At 53.5% G+C, this 22,500-nt stretch overlaps 1 protein-coding gene across 1 annotated transcript in view; it reads left to right on the top strand.

The window, feature by feature from the left end:
• The window catches only part of hdac4 (histone deacetylase 4), a gene marked incomplete at its 3' end in the record, with an annotated part of 153,170 nt that overhangs the window by 118,644 nt on the left and 12,026 nt on the right, over positions 1 to 22,500 (top strand). Inside the window, 7 exon segments of the mRNA XM_080838238.1 lie at positions 4,035 to 4,142; positions 6,102 to 6,157; positions 7,305 to 7,392; positions 8,365 to 8,484; positions 9,153 to 9,250; positions 18,838 to 18,956; positions 21,273 to 21,406. Of these exon segments, the coding sequence (XP_080694364.1) occupies positions 4,035 to 4,142; positions 6,102 to 6,157; positions 7,305 to 7,392; positions 8,365 to 8,484; positions 9,153 to 9,250; positions 18,838 to 18,956; positions 21,273 to 21,406 (723 nt within the window).

The raw sequence follows: 22,500 nt of genomic DNA, 5'->3' as shown, positions 1-22,500 counted from the left end.
CTCTCTCTCTCTCTCTCTCTCTCCTCTCTCTCTCTCTCTCTCTCTCTCTCTCTCCTCTCTCTCTCTCTCTCTCTCTCTCTCAGTCTCTCTGTGTTTCTGTGCCTATCTCTCTCTCTCTCTCTCTCTTCCTCTCTCTCTCTCTCTCTCTCTCTCTCTCTCTCTCTCTCTCCTCTCTCTCAGTCTCTCTGTGTTTCTGTGCCTATCTCTCTCTCCTCTCTCTCTCTCTCTCTCTCTCTCTCTCTCCTCTCTCAGTCTCTCTCTCTCTCTCTCTCTCTCTCTCTCTCAGTCTCTCTGTGTTTCTGTGCCTATCTCTCTCTCCTCTCTCTCTCTCTCTCTCTCTCTCTCTCCCTCTCTCTCTCTCTCTCTCTCTCTCTCTCTCTCTCTCTCTCAGTCTCTGTGTTTCTGTGCCTATCTCTCTCTCCTCTCTCTCTCTCTCTCTCTCTCTCCTCTCTCTCTCTCTCTCAGTCTCTCTGTGTTTCTGTGCCTATCTCTCTCTCCTCTCTCTCTCTCTCTCTCTCTCTCTGTCTCTCTGTGTTTCTGTGCCTATCTCTCTCTCTCTCTCTCTCTCTCTCTCTCTCTGTCTCTCTGTGTTTCTGTGCCTATCTCTCTCTCCTCTCTCTCTCTCCCCCAGTCTCTCTGTGTAGCTCTCTCACCCAACAACTCCCATTCTCTCTCTCTCTCCCCCAGTCTCTCTGTGTTTCTGTGCCTATCTCTCTCGCCCATAAACTCCCTCTCTCTCTCTCCCCCGGGTCGCTCTGGCAAAACTCTAGCACATACTTACCATTTCTGTTTTTGGATCCTTTCTTCTCTCTCTCTCCTTCTCTCCCTCCCCTCCAGCACCCACTTGCACACTCGCCCACTATCGTTTGGTTGCTTTGCTTATTTTTTTTTATCTCCTCTCCATCTCTCTATCCTCTCTCTTCTCTCCAAGTCGTTTTTGTATCATAAATGCACCACAGGCTCGTAATTCGTGACAAAGTCATTCTTGGCGCGGCTTGAAAAGGCTGCAGGTTTTTTTTTTTTTTAATGCTGCCCTTGAGCACTCTGCCATTGAAAGCAAAATTCATAAATTGCCGGCGAGCATGTCTGCTGAGTGGGAGACCCCCTCGGTTTACAAACCCCCTCACAAGTGGCCGAGCAGGTCACCAAAACACCCCCCCCCCCCCCCCCCCCCTCTCTCCCTTCCCTCCTGTCATCCCCTCCCCCGCATGAAATGTGAAAGTTTTAACACACCAGTCAAACCAAGAACTCTTTTTGTCACAAGCAATGGAGCTCAGGAGAAAGACAAAACAGCCAGTTGTTGTAAAATTGTTCGATTTTTCTTTTTTTTTGATGAATTGCCTCTGAAAGGGCTGCCTGGTGACTCTCAGGTGCTCGGCTCCGTCCTTATTGAAATAACACCTGTTGAAGCGGAGACCTCAAATCACGCACAGAATGTCCTTGTTGATTCTGCCATGTGTATGCGCTGAACTCATGAGCCTGTGGCTGTACGTGTGTGTGTGTGTGTGTGTGTGTGTGTGTAAGAAAGAAAGATGGAAATTGTGGCTAGACATTGGCAACAGGGAACGAACATGAGGTGTGAGAATGCAAGCTAGCACGTGATAACGCATGCATGCACGTGTGTGTTTGTGATGCCTGTGTGTGTGTGTGTATGTGATGCCTGTGTGTATGAAAGTGGAAGGTGTGTATTTGTGTGTGATCACAGGTCTGCATACAAGGGGGGGGAGGGGGTGGGTCACAGGGCTGTTCTGGGGCAGTAATTGCAGGCTGCGGGGCAGTCGTGTGTTAGCATAATGAGTTGTGACTGATGAATGGCTGGCCTCTGTCTCTGGACCGGCCGGGAATTCCCCCCGCTGGAACCTGAGCCCTCGCCAGCCCCCACCCTCTGACCCCCCCACCCCTCTCAACCCCCCCAATCTACCCCCCCGCCCAGTCGCCTGTTTGCTCTGCATGTCGCAGAATAAATGCCCCCTTCCCAGCACCCTCTCTGCTCTCTGCCCTCTCACACACTCAATGCCCTCTCTTACACACCCAGTGCCCCCTCTCATACCCTCATTGCCCTCTCACACACTCAACACCCCCCTCACACACTCTGTGCCCTTCTAACACACTCAGATACGCATGCACCCGGTCAGAATAAATGCCCCCTTCCCTGCACCCTCTCTGCCCTCTTAAACCCTCAATGCCCTTTCTTACACACCCAGTGCCCCCTCTCATACCCTCACTGCCCTCTCATACCCTCACTGCCCTCTCATACCCTCATTGCCCTCTCATACCCTCATTGCCCTCTCATACCCTCATTGCCCCCTCACACACTCAACACCCCTTTTACACACCCAGTGCCCCCTCTCATACCCTCACTGCCCTCTCATACCCTCACTGCCCTCTCATACCCTCATTGCCCTCTCATACCCTCATTGCCCTCTCACACACTCTGTGCCCTCTCACACACTCAACACCCCTCTTACACACCCAGTGCCCCCTCTCATACCCTCATTGCCCTCTCACACACTCATTGCCCCCTCACACACCCTGTGCCCTTCTAACACACTCAGATACGCATGCACCCGGTCACCTTTATACATTAATACCCTGCTAATACCCCTTCTGCCCCGTCTCACTCTCTCCATTTGTGCTCAGTTGTGCACATGTCCTTTGGGCCACTCGCTGTAACCTTTTACATACTCGCTGCCTCCTCTTGTACATTTAAACATGGATGTCACAACCCTCCCCCATCCCCCCTTCCTATCTCTGTAAAGTGCCTTGAGACAATTCTATTGTTCTGGGGCTATATAAATACAATTTCATTGAATTGAATTGAATGTCCGTAACATCTCATAACTTCCTATTATAAAGTTAGTCAAGAGCACAAGTGTATGGTGTGTGTGTGTGTGTGTGTGTGTGTGTGTAGACCTGGTCACCCCTCATGGTCCCAGGGTGTGTGTGCGTGGTTGCAGAGTGGTGATCTCATCCTGGCCATCTCCTCTCTGACGGAGTGTGTGGACTCTATAGCTCCCTCCTTCAGGTGGGGAAGCATGGGGGAGAGAGAGAGCAGGCCCGGGGGTGAGAGAGAGCAGGCCCAGGGGTGAGAGAGAGCAGGCCCAGGGGAGAGAGAGAGCGGGCCCAGGGGAGAGAGAGAGCAGGCCCAGGGGAGAGAGAGAGAGCAGGCCCAGGGGAGAGAGAGAGAGCAGGCCCAGGGGAGAGGGAGAGCAGGCCCAGGGGCGAGAGAGAGAGCAGGCCCAGGGGTGAGAGAGAGCAGGCCCAGGGGAGAGAGAGAGAGCAGGCCCAGGGGTGAGAGAGAGCAGGCCCAGGGGTGAGAGAGAGAGCAGGCCCAGGGGTGAGAGAGAGCAGGCCCAGGGGAGAGAGAGAGCAGGCCCAGGGGAGAGGGAGAGCAGGCCCAGGGGAGAGAGAGAGAGAGCAGGCCCAGGGGAGAGGGAGAGCAGGCCCAGGGGTGAGAGAGAGAGCAGGCCCAGGGGAGAGGGAGAGGGAGAGCAGGCCCAGGGGAGAGAGAGAGCAGGCCCAGGGGAGAGGGAGAGCAGGCCCAGGGGCAAGAGAGAGCAGGCCCAGGGGTGAGAGAGAGAGCAGGCCCAGGGGAGAAGGCACGTCCCTTCGTTTGCTGAGCAATCAGGCCTCTGCCTCTAGCCCCCTCTGAGAAAGTCCACAGCACTTGCGTCGCCCTCTTTGTGGCTGGAAGACTCTCTTTGTGCGAGGCAGTCAGTACTGTTGACTGCCGTAATGAAGTGTTGGAGCAGGACAAACATCAGTCCCGTGGTAAATGGTGGTTCAGGTCACCGTGGGTGTCAGGAGCCCCCCCCGAGAGAGAGGGGGGAGAGCATGTTTGAGTAAGCCTCACAAATCTCAGCCAGGCTCTATCTTTCAGTCCCATCGTAGGGCTGTGTTGTAGTCTCCCACACTCTGTGTGTTGTAATGTGAAGAGGCCGGCAAGTGAGTTATCTAAACACTTGATCTGAAGGTCATGTTAGCTAACGTGTGTGTGTGTGTGTGTGTGTGTGTGTGTGTGTGTGTTTTCACAGGTTGATAGTGACACCATCTGGAATGAGGTGCACTCCTCCAGTGCAGCGCGTCTGGCTGTGGGCTCCGTGGTGGAGCTGGTCTTCAAGGTGGCCGCTGGAGAACTGAAGGTGAGCTTCCTCCTCCTCCTCCTCCTCGCTCCTCTTCCTCCTCCTCCTCCTCTTCAAAGTTTAGGGACATCATTGCATGGCAATTCTATCCCAGAATGCCCTAGTTGTGATTTGAATGTAGCATCCGTCCAGTGCTAATGGCACAGCTATAAACGGAGCTGGTATTAGATGTCATTGAGACGTTCAGCAGCTGAGGCGGCATGCAGTGTTAAAGGCATCTCTGGGATGTAGTGCAGGACTCTGTGTGTGTGTGTGTGTGTGTGTGTGTGTGTGTGTGTGTTCTCTGTGATGTAGTGCAGGTCTCAGGATGTGCTGCTGGGCCCAGTCCTATGTGATTAGTCCCAGGTGCCTGTGTCATTATCTTTCATGTATCGGAGACCCCAACACACACACACACACACACACACACACACACGCCACTGCCCAAGCGTGCTTTGTGGCACAAGAAATGCTTCCGAGGTGTTAAGTAGCACCTCCAGTCTGATATCCCACTGCCTCAGCCACCCCACACACACACACACACACACACGCGAACGCACACTCATGCCCTTGCCCACCCTCTTCCTGTGTGTGTCTGTGGCAGTGTTTGGTGGTGGTAGCACATGCCGTTTGAACGCGGTGGGCCCCTGTGCAGGCCACCACAGCCACCAACCACGCCATCCGTCTCACCAGACTAACGACATTCCTGCCTGGCACATGGCACACACACACTCCCACACACGCTCACAGAACGACAAACACGTACACACACACACACACACACACACACACACACACACACACACACACACGCGCGCAACTGCATACACGTGCACCACACGCATCTGGGTACCGCAACAGCCAGGAGGATATACCCCCCCCCCACCCCCTACTCCCCCAACCCTGTTAACCACCCCAGACGGCTGGCACTTTTACTGCCCCTTAATGCCTCCTAGACGGGGCTTTTCATCTCCCAGTGGGTGCCCCTCTCCTGGAGGATGTTGGTTTGTCGCTCTCGGGGAACATATTTTCCATCACCCACAGGACGCCAGACATAGCCAAAGGACGACTGCGGCGGCGTGCGTGCGTTATCAGACGAGACGTAGATCTTAGATGAGACGTAGATCATAGGGCGAGACGATCCTTTCCTCTCTTTCCTTCCCTCCCTACTGGAGAGGGGGGTGACAGGAAGAGACCCCACGTCGGGACGGGTTGACCTGAAGCGACACGAGTGAAACCCCATCCCTGGGTGACCCCCTGACCTCCCACCCCACCCCCCTTCCAGCAGGGGGGGGGTCACGCCTACCTCAGCGTTCCTGAGAGGCCGCCCCTTTCTTCTTGGGGTTCTCTCCTCCACCTCCCCACCGCACCCCGCCGCACGCCTTGACGGCCCCCTCGCCGACAGCTATCAGCGGCTCTGATCTGGGGCCTGTCCTCTCCCCCCTCCCTCCCTGCCTCCTCCCTCCCTCCCTCCCTCTGCACTACAATAATATCCTCCACAGCAGGCCGGCATCATAATCCCCAGCAGCTGCCTCAACATCATTAGAATGGGAGTCCCTCCGTTCACCACGAGAGAAAACAGAGGGGTGGGGGGGGGGGCTGCATTAACACTGTCCCCAAATACATCACGCCAAATAACACACACACACACACATGCGCACGCACGCACGCACGCACGCACGCACGCACGCACACACGCACGCACGCACACACACACACACACACACACACACCAAGCCCTGAGAGATCATGCAGCACACTTGTGCGACACGGCTTATGTGTGTGAGAGAGCATGTGACCCAGCCTCTGACCCAGCCTCCCTCACTGGAAAAACTCTTTAAGATTGAGTGATGAGGAAGATTTGTCCCTAGAGGGTTCAAAGCAGGGAAAGAATGTTCATCCAGAATGTGCCTGTGCCTGTGTGTGTTGATGTGTGTGTGTGTGTGTGTCTGAGTGTAAAAAATGTGTTTTTTTTTGCAGAATGGCTTTGCTGTGGTACGACCCCCAGGACACCATGCAGAGGAGAGCACCCCCATGTAAGTCCAGACTAACTACCCTCCCCCCCCCCCCCCCCCACACACACACACACACACACACATACACACACACACACACACACACACACACACACACACCTCTCTCCTCCCTCCTGGGTCAGCCGACTCATGTCAGTCACCCATCACACACAGCACACAGTAGCAGCCACAACACTACAGTAATGCACATTGCATCACCCCAGCTGCCTCTCGTGCACCCCCCTCTCGTGCACTCTCTTCTCTTCTCCCATCCCTCCTCTCCCACGGCCCCACAGCCCTGCCTGCTTCCCATCGACACCCTTACAGCTCGTAATGAAATCCAGCCTTCCGATAGGCTCCCCGGCCAAGCGTTCGGGGAGGTAAGTCAGCACCAGCCCCAGTGGGCCCAGAGGGGGGGGGAGCTGATCATTTTCACACGCCGGGGGTGAGACATGTTCGCCTCCCGCCCAGCCAACACGCTCTCCTCTGACTCAACCCCACTGCGTCTGCAGCTCAGTGCATCCCTTCGGTGTCTGATGGAGGATGAAGACAAATGACTCCGCCACGCAGTGTAAACAAAACAGAGAGAGAGAGAGGGAGCAAGAGATAGAGAGAGGGAGAGAGAGGGAGAGGGAGACGATGCACCGCTCCAACATATTCACTGCTAGTCATAAATAGATGGAAAGTCATTCTCGTGGCTAACCCTAGGAACCCTGATTTAGAAAATGGTCATCAAATTAGTCGTGGCACAGCTTCCATTCATCAAAGTACATTTTGATGTATATGTTTTATGTGCGCTATTGATCACCATAGTGGAAGCTTCATGTTCCGCACACAAGCTCTGACTGGGGCTCTGGTGTTTGGGCCTGTGCAGTAGGCCTTGTGGTTCGGCAGGGTGAGGCCTTGGCTGTGGCCGTCCGAGCCGAGTGGCAGTTCCGAGGACGACGACGAGCCAGCAGTGCTCAGCCCCCGAGGGCTCTCCTGTCTGATCTCAGGCCAGTGGCGTGTGGCTGAATCATGCCATTAGTGAAACGAGAGAGGAGCGTGAGCAGGCCAGGAGGTGGAACTCTCCAGATGAGCAGACTCATACAGACCCTCCCGAATACATCATGCAACAGCTGACTCTTTTTAATCTTTATTTTTTTTCTTTCCTTTCCTCCAACAACAGGGGATTCTGCTATTTCAACTCGGTGGCCATCGCAGCGAAACTCCTGCAGCAGAGGCTCAACGTGAGCAAGGTTCTGATTGTGGACTGGGTGAGTTGAAAAGACATGACGGTAGTCACAGACAACAACAACAACAACAACAACATGATAAAGAAATTGTCGTATTCTTTAATATTTGCTACTAAGGCCTTGCATTAGAAAAGCCGAAAGTTAACCGAGTTAAAAGCATTTCACATCCACACATTCTAGCTCCAGCCTTGAATGTTGACAACGTTTCAGCGGCATTGTCAGCGGAATCACAGCGGGCCCTTACGAACTGTCATGCCATCCCTGTTAACAGGAGTAGCATGAAACAGCGAAGCTCACTCCAGACTAGAGGAACACATTAAGGTCAACTGAATTAAGGCCAACTGAGCGGGCTTGTCTTATCACTGAGGCTGTACCATAGGCCCTGCTTCATGCTGTGGGTCAGGCAGTCGGGGGGGGAGGGGGGGAGGGGGGGAGCGGGGACAGACGGGTTTATGTAGGGCAGACGCTGTCGCGTCTTGCGGTGGCATGCGATGGGTCCACATGCACAGGAAGGCTGGCCCCTCGGCCGGCGCGATGAAGGGGCTCCCGGTGCCTTTGAAATGGCTTTCATTTCCTCCCGTCGGTCACGCCGCTTCTGAGCCATCGCCGCTGACACACCGATCGGCTGGAGACAGACACACACACACACACCGCATGCGAGCAGCCGCCAAAAAACTCACCCAAACAAAAAATCGAAACATTAAAACGACATGAACAAAGACTAGTCCAACAGGTTATTTCTCGAAATAGATATTTGATTTGTTCTCATTTCGACGCGAGATCGTTTTAAGGCCGACAAATGTGGTTCGCAGCGCAGCATCTGATGCTGTCATTGTGGCGCTGAAACATGTTTTCACTCTCTGCATCACCTGCTGAGGCAGAGACAGAATAGGAACATGACGTCGTCGTCGTCAAATGTTTAATTTGCTATTCAGCACCGATCAAAAGGAGTAGTGGAAACAGGAGCATGAACAATGGTTTCCCTTCTTTCAGGATGTTCACCATGGCAACGGAACCCAGCAGGCCTTCTACAGTGACCCCAACATTCTATATGTGTCTCTCCATCGCTACGACGATGGAAACTTCTTCCCTGGCAGCGGAGCACCTGATGAGGTAAAGGTTTTGGGGCCAGTCTTGCCTCGCCCTTCTAAGTTAGTGTTGGATTTCTTCAGTGCAGTGTCTTTAATAAGACAGTAAATGATCCTCCTGGCAGAAATCAAAGCCCAGGCTGCCTCTGATCAGATCTGCCCTCTTCTCTGAGGCAGAGCTCATTAATACTGCATCCTTTAATCTTCTATCTATTAGCAGGGAGCGCTAACCCGGCAGCCTGGCAGCTAAAACCCAGCCCTCGCTGAAGGATTGGCTCTTAATTGAGTCGATTGTGAGGCTAAATGTTGTTGTTAGTCAGAGGAGCATTGGCAATAATGAGAGGCAAATCCAATTACTCCTCTCTGTAATATTGTCTTTAGTGCTTTTCCCTGACACCACCCCTAATTGTACCGTTTCCCACAAGACAGTTTAGTTTGATATGGACTTTAATGGCCGGATCATTAGCAAACCTCAGCCACACTGTTGGAAGCATGGTTGTCTTTAGAGCCTAAACAAAACACATCTGCCTGTGCACTTGTCTAACGCTAGTTCAGTCAAACTAAATAGCATCCGTCCCTATTCCAACCCTTAGCCACTAAAGATTTTTTATAGTTATTGCAAATGGTATTAAACACGGAACATATCTCTGTGTGTGTGTGTGTGTGTGTGTGTGTGTGTGTGTGTTTACCCAGGTGGGCAGCGGGCCAGGCGTGGGCTTCAATGTGAACATGGCCTTCACCGGTGGCCTGGACCCACCCATGGGCGACGCCGACTACCTGGCAGCTTTCAGGTAATGATGCCAGAACAATGTGGGAAAAATTATGAATCCATTCCTTTTTTTTTTTTTCACTTGTCTTCCTCCTTCCTTCTATGTGAGGTGTTCTAAGCCCTGCTGCACTCCACTCTCTGGCAAAGCACTCATCCCTCAGGCGTCTCGTGTTCAACGAGACCTCCAGTCCCCCCCAGCGACCCTCTCAGGGCTGGATTTACTGCCCAGCGGCCCTCTCTTCCCCCAGATGGAGAGAGGGGGCAGCACCTGGTGGGACTGGAGCGACTTCTAAGAGCGCCCCCGTGGATGGATGAAATTTGAGACGTCCTACAAGGTGGCAGCACCTTAAGCCTCCGTATCAAGGCTTAGCGAAGGGGGATCACCAGCCCCTTGTTGAGATGGCAGCTTGGTTAACAAGCCTGTTTTAGAGCTGCTTGAGCTACTGAACTTCATGCTTCATAAAAGCAGCCCTGGGCATGCAGAGAGGGGGAATGTTCGAGCTGCCCCGTGCCAAGTTATTATGCTGTGCAACCTCAGTGTTGACACGCAGCAGCATCTGAACCACACGTACATGTAACTGTTTAAGGATTCGCCTCATTTTCACAGGGATTTGAAGCGTTCATCCATATCTGAGCTGGGGGGGTGGTGATGGGGCAGGGAGAGAACTGCGTTCCTCTGAAAACAATGACACGTGACGATCTGTTGAAGCTCAGAAACCCCCCCCCATACCATTCTCTTTTATCTGCAGCTGAGGATGATGGGAGCCTTTCAAGGCGTGCCAGTAGGCCTGAGTTCCATTAGCCCTGCTGTCTCAGCCTATTAATAACCGCTCTGCACCCCCATCCCCCCCCCCCCTCCCACAGTCCTCCGTGCCTCTCTGCCCCCCAGGGATGAGGGTGCACAGGTCCGATTCGTGCCGCCCCACCTCGGGCGTGCTTTGAAGCAGCCTCCGCGCTCAACACGTTCAGGCTGCGTGTGCAGGTGAGCAGGCCGGCTGGCTGGCTGGCCGACCGGATGGACGTGAAAAGCACAAAGGATGATCACCTCACCCCACTCGTCTTCCTCTCTCTCTCTCCATCTTTCTCTCTCTCTCTCTCTCCATCTCCATACCCCCGCTGAGGCTGAGCTGTCGGCGAGGAAGTGTGTCTACAAATCTCCCGAGGCGGGGTGTGCGTCTCACAGGCTCCCCTCCGCCGCCTCTGGCACGCTCTCCTCACGCATGGCCTAAATCATGCCAGCTGGGTCACAGGCGTTACCCCCACCCGTCCCCCCATGACCCGCGGCCAGGATTGGTCACGTTCGCACCCCACATGCGCACCCACACACACAGGCCTCTGTCCGTCCAGCACACCCCACCACAGTGCCCCTCAGGTCCATCGCTAGGACGGAGGCCTCATTGAGTCGTCTGCGCTGGCTTTTCCACTGAGCTCCATTAATCTAAATGATTCTATCTTAACCTGGATCTTATGACCCTCTCAGTGAAGTGTGTGAACCCATTCACTGAATCGCGAGAAACGTGTTGGTGAATGGATTGGATGGGCATTTTTTTTTGTGAATCGTGTGAAACCTCCTCAATGAGTCGTGGGAACCTGTCGATGAGTCAGCTGAACGAGGCTGCGAGCTCTGATGAGTCATGTTCGTTTTATTTTTTGTGAATGAATGTTAAGTGTGCAGACTAACCCTCGCTGAGGCCCGAGAGGCTGTGGTGTCAGAGTGGAGATGATGTCTGAGTCAGATGGTAGTCAGACTGTCAAGAGAGGCGAGAGAAGCTACTTGCTCTCTCTTTCGCACTCTCTAATTCTCTCTTTCGCTCTAATTCATTCTTTCCTTTCTTTCATTTTCTGAATGAACATTGCTGTGAATGAGCAGCCCTCTCTCTCGCCCTCTCTCTCTCTCCCTCTTTCGCTCTTTCTCTCTCTCGCTCTCTCTCTCCCTCTCTTTCTCTCTCCCTCTCTCCCTCTCTCTCTCTCTCTCTCGCTCTCTCTCTCTCTCCCTCTCTCTCTCTTTCCGCCATATGACTCACATGGGCCTACCCCTTTGCCAGGTTCTGTTTTCTAGCCTTGGCATGGAATGGAAACCCGGTTGCACCACCACTCATGCGCGGTTCACATAAACACTGCTGCTATTTTGGAGCACGTCCGCACCCGCTTAGACGCACACCATGGGTCTGATTGGCTGCCTCCACTACCAGAGTGCAGCTTCGCTTCCAGAGCATTCGATCCTGTTTCTAGCCACCAGCTCCAACAGGTTGGATTTATTTTTTTTTTACATTTATTTTTGGGCTTTTTGGCCTTTAATCGATGTTTTTTAGTGAAGAGTGGGACAGGAAATGAGAGGGAGAAGAGGTGGGGAGTGGACAGGAGTAATGACATCAGGGCCGGAGTCGAACCTGTGTCCTCCATGGGCATGAAGCCCGTATGTGGTCGGGGCTACTGGTAGCGCCACAGTGCCCCCCCCAGGTTGGATTTTCCATGTTGCCTGTGAGCAGGACGCTGTGGGACAGAGTTGAGCCAACTAGAGCAGCATTTGCCCGAGTGTGTCTCCCATGAAAGCAAACAGGGCACCCTTTCTTTTCAACTTTTGTCGAAGTTCCCCAAAAGTCGTCTACCCATCACCGTCCCACAGATGACCCCCTCGGCCTGTTATTTAACGGATGAGCAGCACCAGTTCACCAAACCTGGTCAGCCAGCGGTACACCAGCCTGGTCAGCCAGCAGTGCACTTCAGCCCATGCAGACTCATAGGGGCTGGTGAGGACGGAGTTAGGTTAGGACTCTCCAGCCCCCCGACCCCCATCCCATCCTCTCCTCCTCTCCTCCTCTCCTCCTCTCATCCTCTCATCCTCTCATCCTCTCATCCTCTGCCCCGCTGCGGCTGCGTTCTGCTTATTTACTGCTCCCAGCGGAGTGGGGAGGGCGATCACAACAGCTCGTATATCTCTCGTCTGTCTCTCCCCCTCTCCTCTCCTCCTTCTCCCTTTGTACACAACCCCACTTCTCTCCGTCTCTCCCCCTTTCCTATCTTCATCCTCCCTTCATCCACTTCTCTCCGTCTCTCCCCTTGTTCCCCCCTCACAGTTGTGCTTTGTTGGCCCTGTGAGACAATGCGTGCCTGGCGGGCAGCACCCTCTTATTCAGCCCAAGCCAGTGCCACGTTGCATTTGCAGGGGATCAAGCCTGAGATGCAGAGAGAGAGAGAGAGAGAGAGAGAGAGGGAGAAAAAAGATAAGAAAATTGGCTGTAATGAAAAGCAGAAGCCCAGCCACTCTCACCATGAACTTGGAAACAGAGAGGAGAATTGAAGTTAATTCAAACCAGCTCTCCGCAATGCCAGATGACAAGGCTTTGAAGTGTTTTTTTGCCTCGCTCTCTCTCTCTCTCTCTCTCTCTCTCTCTCTCTCTCTCTCTCTCTCTCTCTCTCTCTCTCCCTCCTTTCTCTTTCTCACTCACTCCTTTGCCTTCCCTCTCTCTTTTTTTTTTTCTACAAGTGGAGCGATTGGAAAAGCCTTTGAGCCTGACAGATAGCCATAGCTAGAATTAACCCTTTGCGGGTCCCCTCGTTGTGGTTCAACAAGTCTTGTTTGACGTTTTTTAATAAGCAGTTCCCCAGTTGTTCACCCAAACCTCTACTGGCAGGCGTCTGTCTGAGGATTAGGTAACCTTAGAGCCCAGATCGATTTTCAAATGCCTCATGATCCCTACTCCTCGAGGACCCCCCCCCCCCCCCCCCCCCCCACTCCGACTCCCAAGACTCGCAATTTGTCTCAGACCTTTCGAAGGGGAAATCTGCATGGGCTATTGCTAATTACCGGTCATAAATTCAAGTCAAGCGCATCCAGTTTGATGCTCAGGCCTTCCTTTCGCGGGCTCCAAGTGCTCAAGGATTCCTCCCCTAAGCACCGAGCATGACTGTCTCCTTCCCCCCCTGGAGGAGCAGCTTGGCCACAGCCCCAGGATGGGGATTTAGCGACTGGAGGAAGAGGGAGTGAAGTTTGGGTGGAGGAGCAGAATGTGGATCCTGTGAACAGAGGTCTTCACATCTCGGTGTCATTACAGTGAAGAAATGGACGACTGGGAGGAGGAAAGGCAAGAAACCTCGAGTTGGATCGCGGAGGGTGTGAGTGTCTGCAGGATGCTCATGGTTCTTCACAACTGGCAGGGTGTCATTGGATAGCATTGCTGGGTCCTTAAGGGACTGGGCTTTCCATCTCTCTCTCTCTCTCTCTTTCTTTCTCTCTCTCTCTCTCTCTCTCTCTTTCTTTCTTTCTTTCTTTCTTTCTTTCTCTCTCTCTCTCTCTCTCTCTCTCTCTCTCTCTCTCTCTGTCTCCCCCTCTCTCTGGCTCTGTGCTCCGTGCTCCAGAAGGGATCTGGCAGGGGCTGAAGTGTTGCTCCACGCCCTCTGCGTGCACAGCCAGTCCTCCCCTCTGACTCACTTCTGGCGGCACTTCCTCGGAACTGGGAAGACACGAAGGTGAGGAGGTGGTGGTGGAGGAGGAGAAGGAGAAAGAGGGGGGGGGGGGGGGGATGGGGGGGGGCTCAGTGTGACTAGCCACATCATAGCATCACACTCAATTCCACTGCCGATGTGTGTATGTGTGTGTGTTGGTCTGCAGCACAATGACTGTATTCAGGCCTTCAGTCATCCCGGTGGCTCCCGGTGATGGAAATAAATTGTAGCCTCTCGCCCCCATTGCTCTTGATGTTGGTTCATAGTGTTTGGGGGTGGGGTGGGGGGGGGGGGGGGTGGTAAGCGAGAGACATTTCACACTCTCCTCTCCTATTACTATGTCAGAGTTGGGGGCAGAATTCCTCCTGCTTCACCATCGAGGTCGGCCCTGCTCGTTCTCCAAATATTTATTTGACCATGAAATGGATAGTCTCCTTCATTTCATCGCCGGATTGGAATAACACAGTTAGTGATGAGAGAGAGAGGCCGTGTCATGACGGCGTGTCAGAATTCCCGAGCGCCGCAAACCAAGCTCTGCCCCCAAAGACGACCTAACAAGAACGCCTCTAATTGGTGAGAAGGAGTTATCCTCCCAGAAGGCCTCACGAAGGAGGTCTTTCTGCGTTGCTTCATTCCACCTTTTATGTTACTGATCTGCAGATTTCTCATGGTGGGTTAAGGTTTTTTTTTTCCCCCCTTTAAGCTCGGGAAGGCTATGTCTTTACGTGAGAGACGGAGACGGAGAGGTTCTGCCAAGCGAGGTTTTGGAAGGGCTGGAGGCCTGTGTGCTCCCCCTAAGCTCCAGACACTGAGCTCAAGCATCTCAAGCCTTTGAAGATCTCACTGAGACAGCCAGAGTGGATAAAAGGAAAGGGGGCCAAACTAGTCTGTTCACCCCGTTCCCATCAGAAGTAGAGGCCCTCCTCGCTCTGCTCCACTCTTCCCCTCTCTTCTCCTCTCTTCTCCTCCTCCTCTTGACGCAGATCTGATCTCCTCTCATTTATGAGGCACGGCTCCGGTTAACAAGCCCCAGGATGTGAGGGAGGAGGTGAGATAGCGAGAGAGGGCTCTTGGAGAGGAGCAGGCCAGGTGGACCTGGGTGCTTTGGATCTCGGGCTCTTTGTGTGTGTGTGTGTGAGGTGTGCAGATTACACCGCCAGGTCAGGGGGATTTTGGAGAGAGGCCCAACCCTCTTGTGAAAAATGGCCAGAGTTGTGAGAACATGTTCCTCAGCGGTTTGGCCCCGTCGCCCCCTTCCATTTCATGCTCCCCCCACTGAGAGTCATGACAGCAGGTCCCCACGGGGTTCACCCAGGGCCTAAAGACCACTTATTCCATGGGAGCAGTTTTTCTTTCTTTTTCAGCCACACACACACACACACACACACACACACACACACACACACACACACACACACACACACACACACACACACACACACACACACACACACAGACACACACACAGACACACACGCACACCTGAGCAAACTTTCCACATTTAGACCCGAACGTGTCAGTGTCAGTTGATGAAGGCGAAGGTCTGGTCCCTCTGAAGTCGAGGAGTGAGACTCTTTCTCGAGGTTGAAAGGGTTACGAGTCTGCTTTGACTTTTATTCATTGCATATCTGTGTGGTCCAGACAATGATTCATCCATCACTGTTCAATTCGATTCGGTTAGCTTCAGGAATGATCGCACACGTCAGCAGGCAGCCATAAAACATCGAAACGAGCTGACAAGTCAGCAGACACACACAGCAGTGGAGCAGTCTGGAAGACACACACACACACACACACACACACACAAAGCCGCCACCACCCTTGCTCTAACTATGCAAGCCATAAATTTCAGTGTAACCTAATTAGTGATGCCCCTTTTTCATCTTCCCATTTGTGCTGTCTGATTCATTGGGAGCGTTGTGAAATAATGTGCATTTCACACGCATCCACTGTCTAAGTCACACACAGTCACACACAGTCAAAGGCGCGCACAAACACTGGGACCGATAATGGATCATTCAAGGAGTGTCACGCCTGTCGGACGAACGCAAGGTGATGGGAGAAATTCAATGACGCTAGCATATTTGACAGGCGCCTGTTCCTACTCACATCAAAGCACTTGTGGTAGTGTGTGGGGGGGGGGGGGGGGGGGGGGGCAGAGGCCTGCCAACACCACCAGCTCTTCTGTCATTCCTGAAGCAAACCCCCACCATCCCCCAACCCAGCCGCCCTCTGCCTGTGGCTGCCCGTGGAGCGCCTGTGGTCCTGTTCTGCAAAGAGCCCGGGTCTTTAATGTCGGAGTGGGGCGGTGGGGAGAGACGCAGGAGCCCCGGAGCTTTGCTGTGGTTCAGACAGCCACAGTGGCCTGGCAGGTCCAACACGGGCCTCCCCCTCAGTGGAGTGTCACCTGTGGTGGGGAAACCGTGTGTGTGTGTGTGTGTGTGTGTGTGTGTAGGAGACCGAGGGAGAGACGGGCTGGGAAGGAATGGGCTGAGGGGCCTCCCTCAGTGGAGTGTCACCTGTGGTGGAAACCGTGTGTGTGTGTGTGTGTGTGTGTGTGTGTGGTGGAGACCGAGGGAGAGACGGGTTGGGAAGGAGTGGGTTGAGGGGGGGTTAGGAAACGCCGATCTGTGCAAGTCGACTCACTGAGAAAACACACGTACCCTCTCTTCCACCAGAAAAACAGTCCGCCATGTCGGACATAAAGCTCCCTCTGAGAATGCGGTCGTCCTCCGTGCTTTTATATGGACAGCTGTCATGAGGTTTATGCGAAGTTATACTTAGGATTATGTAATCTGTGACGTGAGCAGCAAGCCCTGACCAAAAGACTCTGTTGTATAAAAGCACAAGGACAGCCTCTAGGGGTGTAAGGAGCTAGCCGCACTGGTTTGTTTTGAAAGCTGAAGGAACTGCTTTGCAATTTCTTGTTTTCGACTCATTTTTTTGTGCCTTATTTTCTGTGACGCATCATCCTGTGAAGTCTGCACACACACACTCTACCAGCCGTGCTGACAGCTCTCGTCTCGCCGCCCGCATGACTTTACCCCCAGCTGTGTCCGTGACGCAGGCAACGATGTCCCGTCAGACCCTCCTCCTCTGGGGTCTCAGACCTCCTAAAAATACCTCCAGCCCTCACTGCAGAGGGCACCCAGGGCCTGAGGGAAGCAGGCAGCTGGGGGGTAGCGGGCGGCGAGGTGCTGTGCGGCAGCGGCAGCGCAAGGCAGGGGGGGCCTGGCGTACGGGCAGCCTGGCGCAGCCTGTAATTGTGGCGAGGCCGGGGCGAGCACAGGATGGAAAGAATGAGGCCCAGGCCCAGACTCAGCTGCTGCAGCCGCCTGGCTCGGCTCGGCCTACTCAGGAGCCTCTGGGCCAGCTGCCCACCCACAGCCAGCGGGGGCAGCGCCATGTTCCTGAGGTCGGGAAAGTAGAGGCCTCCACACCGGAGCCTCCTGCAGAGGCACACAGCCGCTGTCAGAGATGCACAGGGCATCAAGGAGGCCTGCAAACACCGACACACACGCTCAGATATGTCATACACGTAGTACACGTCTTAGCACACTGTATGCAAACGTGCAGTGGACCTTCAGTGCTCAGGAGCATACAAGAAGACCCAATTACATACACAATGCACAGAAACATGTTGTTGTTTTTTTCTAAATACATAATACACAGCTGTGTGAAACAACCCATAGAATCTTCACTGGACTTTACACTGAAGACAAGCCAGATATGTTTGACACAACCACAGGGAGAGCACAGGCCTCACGAAACCAGACATGGGTGTCGAAGCCAGGTTAGGAGAATAAAACAGCCGTAATCACTGCTGCCATATTTGCTCCTTCGAGTCAGAGAGTTCTAACGGCAGGATTACTGTAACTGCCCCGATAATGCCGTGCCAGAGTGACCACTCATCATCTGTGCCCGCTGCCCGCGAGAGCGAGCCTGTGGTGGGGTGAGGGGGGAGCGGTGGGTGAGAACACTGGGCGCTCTACACCTACTGCTCAGATGAGCCCGCTGTTACAGCAACGTCTCCGCCTGGAGCCGTTTTCAACACAGCCCCAACCTCAGGCCAAACCTCTCCCTCTTGTTTCTTCGCCTGGCCTTCCTCCTCTTCTTGTCCCAGCTGGAGAGGAGCATGAAAACTCTACCGTCTTAATATAGTCTCCCAGCTGCGGCCTGCTCCTGGAATGCAGGAGAAGCCAGTTCCAGAGACGGGCGATAAGAGCGGCCATAACATCCGCCCGCCTAATCAAGGCGCACATCTCTTCTGTCCTTCTTGCAGCTCGTTTTTTGTCTGACACACGCGCTGATAACCTTTCCTCACGCCGGGGTCCCTCCCTCTCCCCCTGTCACCTCCTCAAATCAACGGCTGGGGGAGTCTGGAGGGCCGAGGGCCCAGTGGGGTGGGAGGGCCAGAGGGCGCAGCGGGGCTGCCGTGAGTTATTTCACGCCATGCAAGCAGCCCGGCCGCCATGTTATCTATCCCTCCAGGCAGGCAGGCAGGCAGGCAGGCAGGCAGGCAGGCAGGCAGGCAGGCAGGCAGGAAGGACCACTGCACTACAGGCCAAGCTCCAGGCAGCAAGGCTCCAACAGCTGCTTGGCGAGGCGTTTCTTTCTGTCTTTTTCTATTCTTCAGTCTTTCTTTTTTTCTCCTTATTTTGAGGCAGGGAGTCATAGCCCGCAACAGAAACAGGCTGAAAAAGCCACATTCCTCTGGCCGATAATGCTAAAAGGATGCTGTATGTTCTGTGCAGTTTTTTGGGGAAATCTGATATGTGTGAAGGGGGCAGGGTGTTTCTGTTTTCTGTGGCACCAATACAGCTAGTGGGACAATAAGTAAACAGCAGATTAGTGAAGCCTTTTCATACTTTGTCAAACTTTCATAGACCATTGCACTGTTTGATTTTGTATTGTATTGTGTTTGTTTTTGTATTGTGTTGTAATGTATATTTTGTGTAATATGTTGTCTTTGTTTTTGTATTGTGTTGTAATGTATATTTTTGTGTAATATATGTGTAAGCACATTGAGAGTCAGCTCACCAGGTCAAATTCCTTGTTTGTTCTAACTTACTTGGCGAATAAAATCTGATTCTGATTCTGATTCTGATGTGGGTTTGCATGGGCATGAATGTGATGGTTTGCTTTCCTTTCTCTCCTCCACAGAACGGTGGTGATGCCCATCGCCAATGAGTTTGCCCCGGACGTGGTGTTGGTCTCGTCAGGGTTCGACGCCGTGGAGGGCCACCCCCCACCCCTGGGAGGGTACCGTCTCACCGCCAAATGTGAGTCGCCCCTCTGACCCCAGTCCTGCCACTCAGAATGCCAGAACACCTCGTCGTCTTTCAGCTCCAAAGACTACGAAAATATGTCAGCATCCACAGCCACCCTCCCCCACACTCTCACTCACTCTCTCACACACAAACACACACACACACACACACACACACACACACACTCTCTCTCTCTCAAACACTCTCTCCCTCACACTCACACACACACACACACACACACTCTCTCTCTCAAACACTCTCTCCCTGACACACACACACACACACACACATTCTCTCTCTCTCTCTCTCTGGTGTATGTATTGCTTGTCTGCAAGTTCTTGTGCTTCTGTCCATGCTTTCTCTCCTTCCTCTCCCTCTGTTGTGGCCTGTAGAGAGGCCAGAAGAGAAAAAATGACACGCATGCACTTCTGCCCAGCGCTTGGACAGAGAGGCCAGGTCCTTTTTATTTTTGTTTTTGTAGCATTTTCACTCTCAGGAGACCTCAACCCCAAAGGACACACACAAAACATGCCCTCAAACCCCTTCTCAAATGCCACTCTAGTGATGTTTGGCTTTATCTACTCCGTTGATTTCTTGAAAATACTGACCTGCAGATAGCATACTTCCCCCACGTTTGTACTTGTGCGATTTTAAAGCACCTTTAAATAGTGCCCTGCATACCCCTCGGTCTGATGCGATTAGTGGGCCACTTTTGGACTTTTCAAAGGTCTTTGGGGAAAGATTACATCTCCCTCAGCTGCTGCCCCTGCTAACTGAGCGTTTTCGAACAGAGAGCCTGTTGACTGTTGAATGGGGCAGTGGAGAAGGAGGGGTGGGGGGGCATACACTACCAGTGGTGAAAACCCTTTCCCAGACTGCGCTCGTCCGGTCTGCGCTCTGCACCATTCGTGCCGATAAGACTGGGTTTAGATCAGATGGCTGCCCCATGCTGATCAGAGCGTCACTCAATGGCCTGTGACAGGCCTGCTCTCCACCCCTCCCTCCCTCCCTCCATCTCTCCCTCCCTCCCTCTCTTGCCCGCCACCTCCACCCCACTGTGTGCATCTGCCCCAATGCTGAGTCAGACACTCAGTCTTAAACCTGTGGGAGCAGCACACAGTCTTAAACCATTACACGAAAGATCTGCGCTTGATTATTTGGCATTTCTGTCACATAGACATGTGCACAGAAGCATGCCTGTAGTGCCATGTGTATTACTCATATGTGTGCTTAAGCTACTTCATGTTCATGTGCATCTCTTTTGCTACTCTCTCTTCTCTCCACACACACACACACACACACACACACACACACACACACACTCCATCCATCACCACAGCTGTGGTTAGCCTGAGGATGGGCTGAGCGTAAATGATACTGTGCAGTGTGCTGAACGTCAGTGTGTGTCCCACACAGGTCAGAACAGAGTGTACTGGCAGCGTCCGAGGCCTGGCACAGTGGGGTCGGTACAGTACAGTACAGCCTCCTCTCTCTCTCCTCCTGACTCTCCTCCAGCCCTGTGTGTGTGTGTGTGTGTGTGTGTGCAGAGCTGAGCTGAGCTGAGCTGGGCTCCAGGCCTCCAGGCGTGCCAGCAGAGAGGCTTTACAAAAATGCATCCTTAGAATTCAGGCTTCTGGCTAAAAAAAAGGGAAAGAAACACGAAATCTCCCTCTCGCAGACGCACACACGCACAGACTAAGGGAGTGGGCTGCTAGTATGGCGGGATGCATATATTAAAGCCAAGATCTAACGGGGCGGCCGGCCAAAACGCAAAGCCACATTTATTAAAATTAAACCTGGCTCGTATTATGCATTTAGGCCCAGTAAATCCCCCCGGTGCCTTCTCTTCCTTCGTTTCTTTTCTTCTTTTAGGAAAGAGAAAATATGATGTAATACCATTGCCTCCCCCCCCCCCCCCCCCCGCCACCACCCAACCCCACCCACCTCTTTTCCTCCTTTCTCCACTCCTCCTCCTCTTCTCTCTCTTTCTCTCTCTCTCTCTCTCTCTCTCCTTCTCTCTCTCTCTCCTTCCTTCACTCTCTCATTCCCTCGCTCTCTCTTTCCCTCACTCTCTCTCTCCTTCTCTCTTTCTCTCTCTCTCCTTCTCTCTTTCCCTCTCTTTCTCTCTCTCTCCTTCTCTCTCTTTCTCTCTCTCTCCTTTTCTCTTTCCCTCTCTCTATCTCACTCTCTCTTTCTCTCTCTCTCTCCAACCCCCACCCTCTCTGCTGTGTCTTTGCTTGTGCTCTTTGATCGGGGGCCAAGCGGCGGAGTCGGCGGGCCGAACTCTAACCCCCTACACGCATTTCCTGTTCCCGTGTGCCTGTGCAGGTTTTGGCTACCTGACCAAGCAGCTGATGGGGCTGGCCGGGGGCCGTCTGGTGCTGGCTCTGGAAGGGGGGCACGACCTCACCGCCATTTGCGATGCCTCCGAAGCATGTGTTTCTGCTTTGCTGGGAAACGAGGTAAGACTGCAGACAGCCGCACCGACAAATAAAATAAGGTTGGCGTGTGTGTGTGTGTCTGTGTGTGTCTGTGTGTGTGTGTGTGTGTGTGTGTGTGTGTGTGTGTGTGTGTGTGTGTGTGTGTGAGAGAAAGGGAGAGAGTTGTGTGCGTGTGTGGGGTTTATTTATTATTGAGCCCATCAGGGAGGATGGATGTCTGTGTGTTCCTGTGCTGGTTTGAGATTGTGTATGCTGATGTCTGTGTGCATACTGTAGACAAAGGCCGTGCTAAATTAGGAGGCGGTAAGGATGGAGTGAGAGAAAGAGAAAGAAAGAGAGAGAGAGAGAGTCACTTGTTTCCTCACCGGGGAATGATGGGTCCCGTCATTCCAAGTCACGCCACTGAAATCCAAACACACACACACACACACACACACACACACACACACACAGTCATACTCCAGCCCATCTCCTTGAGTCATTCACCTGACAGTTTTGGGTCCCACCCCTGTAAAGCGCCTCCATCCCTGTACGCATGCTCGTCTGTCCCCCAGCACAGGGCACCCCAGCCTGGCTGCAGCTCAGGGTGACTCTGGCCTGGCCTGGTGTTTGACTGCAGCTCAGGGTGACTCTGGCCTGGCCTGGTGTCTGGCTGCAGCTCAGGGTGACTCTGGCCTGGCCTGGTGTTTGACTGCAGCTCAGGGTGACTCTGGCCTGGCCTGGTGTTTGACTGCAGCTCAGGGTGACTCTGGCCTGGCCTGGTGTCTGGCTGCAGCTCAGGGTGACTCTGGCCTGGCCTGGTGTTTGACTGCAGCTCAGGGTGACTCTGGCCTGGCCTGGTGTTTGACTGCAGCTCAGGGTGACTCTGGCCTGGCCTGGTGTTTGACTGCAGCTCAGGGTGACTCTGGCCTGGCCTGGTGTTTGACTGCCTCTCTGTTTGGACAGGTAAGAAAAACAGTGTGACAGGAGGAGCGGGACGGCCCTGTGTGGGACTCTGGGCCCCGTCGGCCTGTTTCGGGGCCCCTCCTGTTGGCCCTGGGCGCAGCCAGAGTGGTGATGTTACCGGGGGCCCCGAGCCAAGCATCACACAGAGGGCCTGCCCTCGCCCCTCCCTT

Source organism: Sprattus sprattus (assembly GCF_963457725.1).
Source record: "Sprattus sprattus genome assembly, chromosome: 5".
In the NCBI taxonomy this organism is placed as follows: Eukaryota; Metazoa; Chordata; class Actinopteri; order Clupeiformes; family Clupeidae; genus Sprattus; species Sprattus sprattus.
Note: the sequence above shows the minus strand (reverse complement) of the source record. Positions and strands in the feature narration are given on the sequence as shown.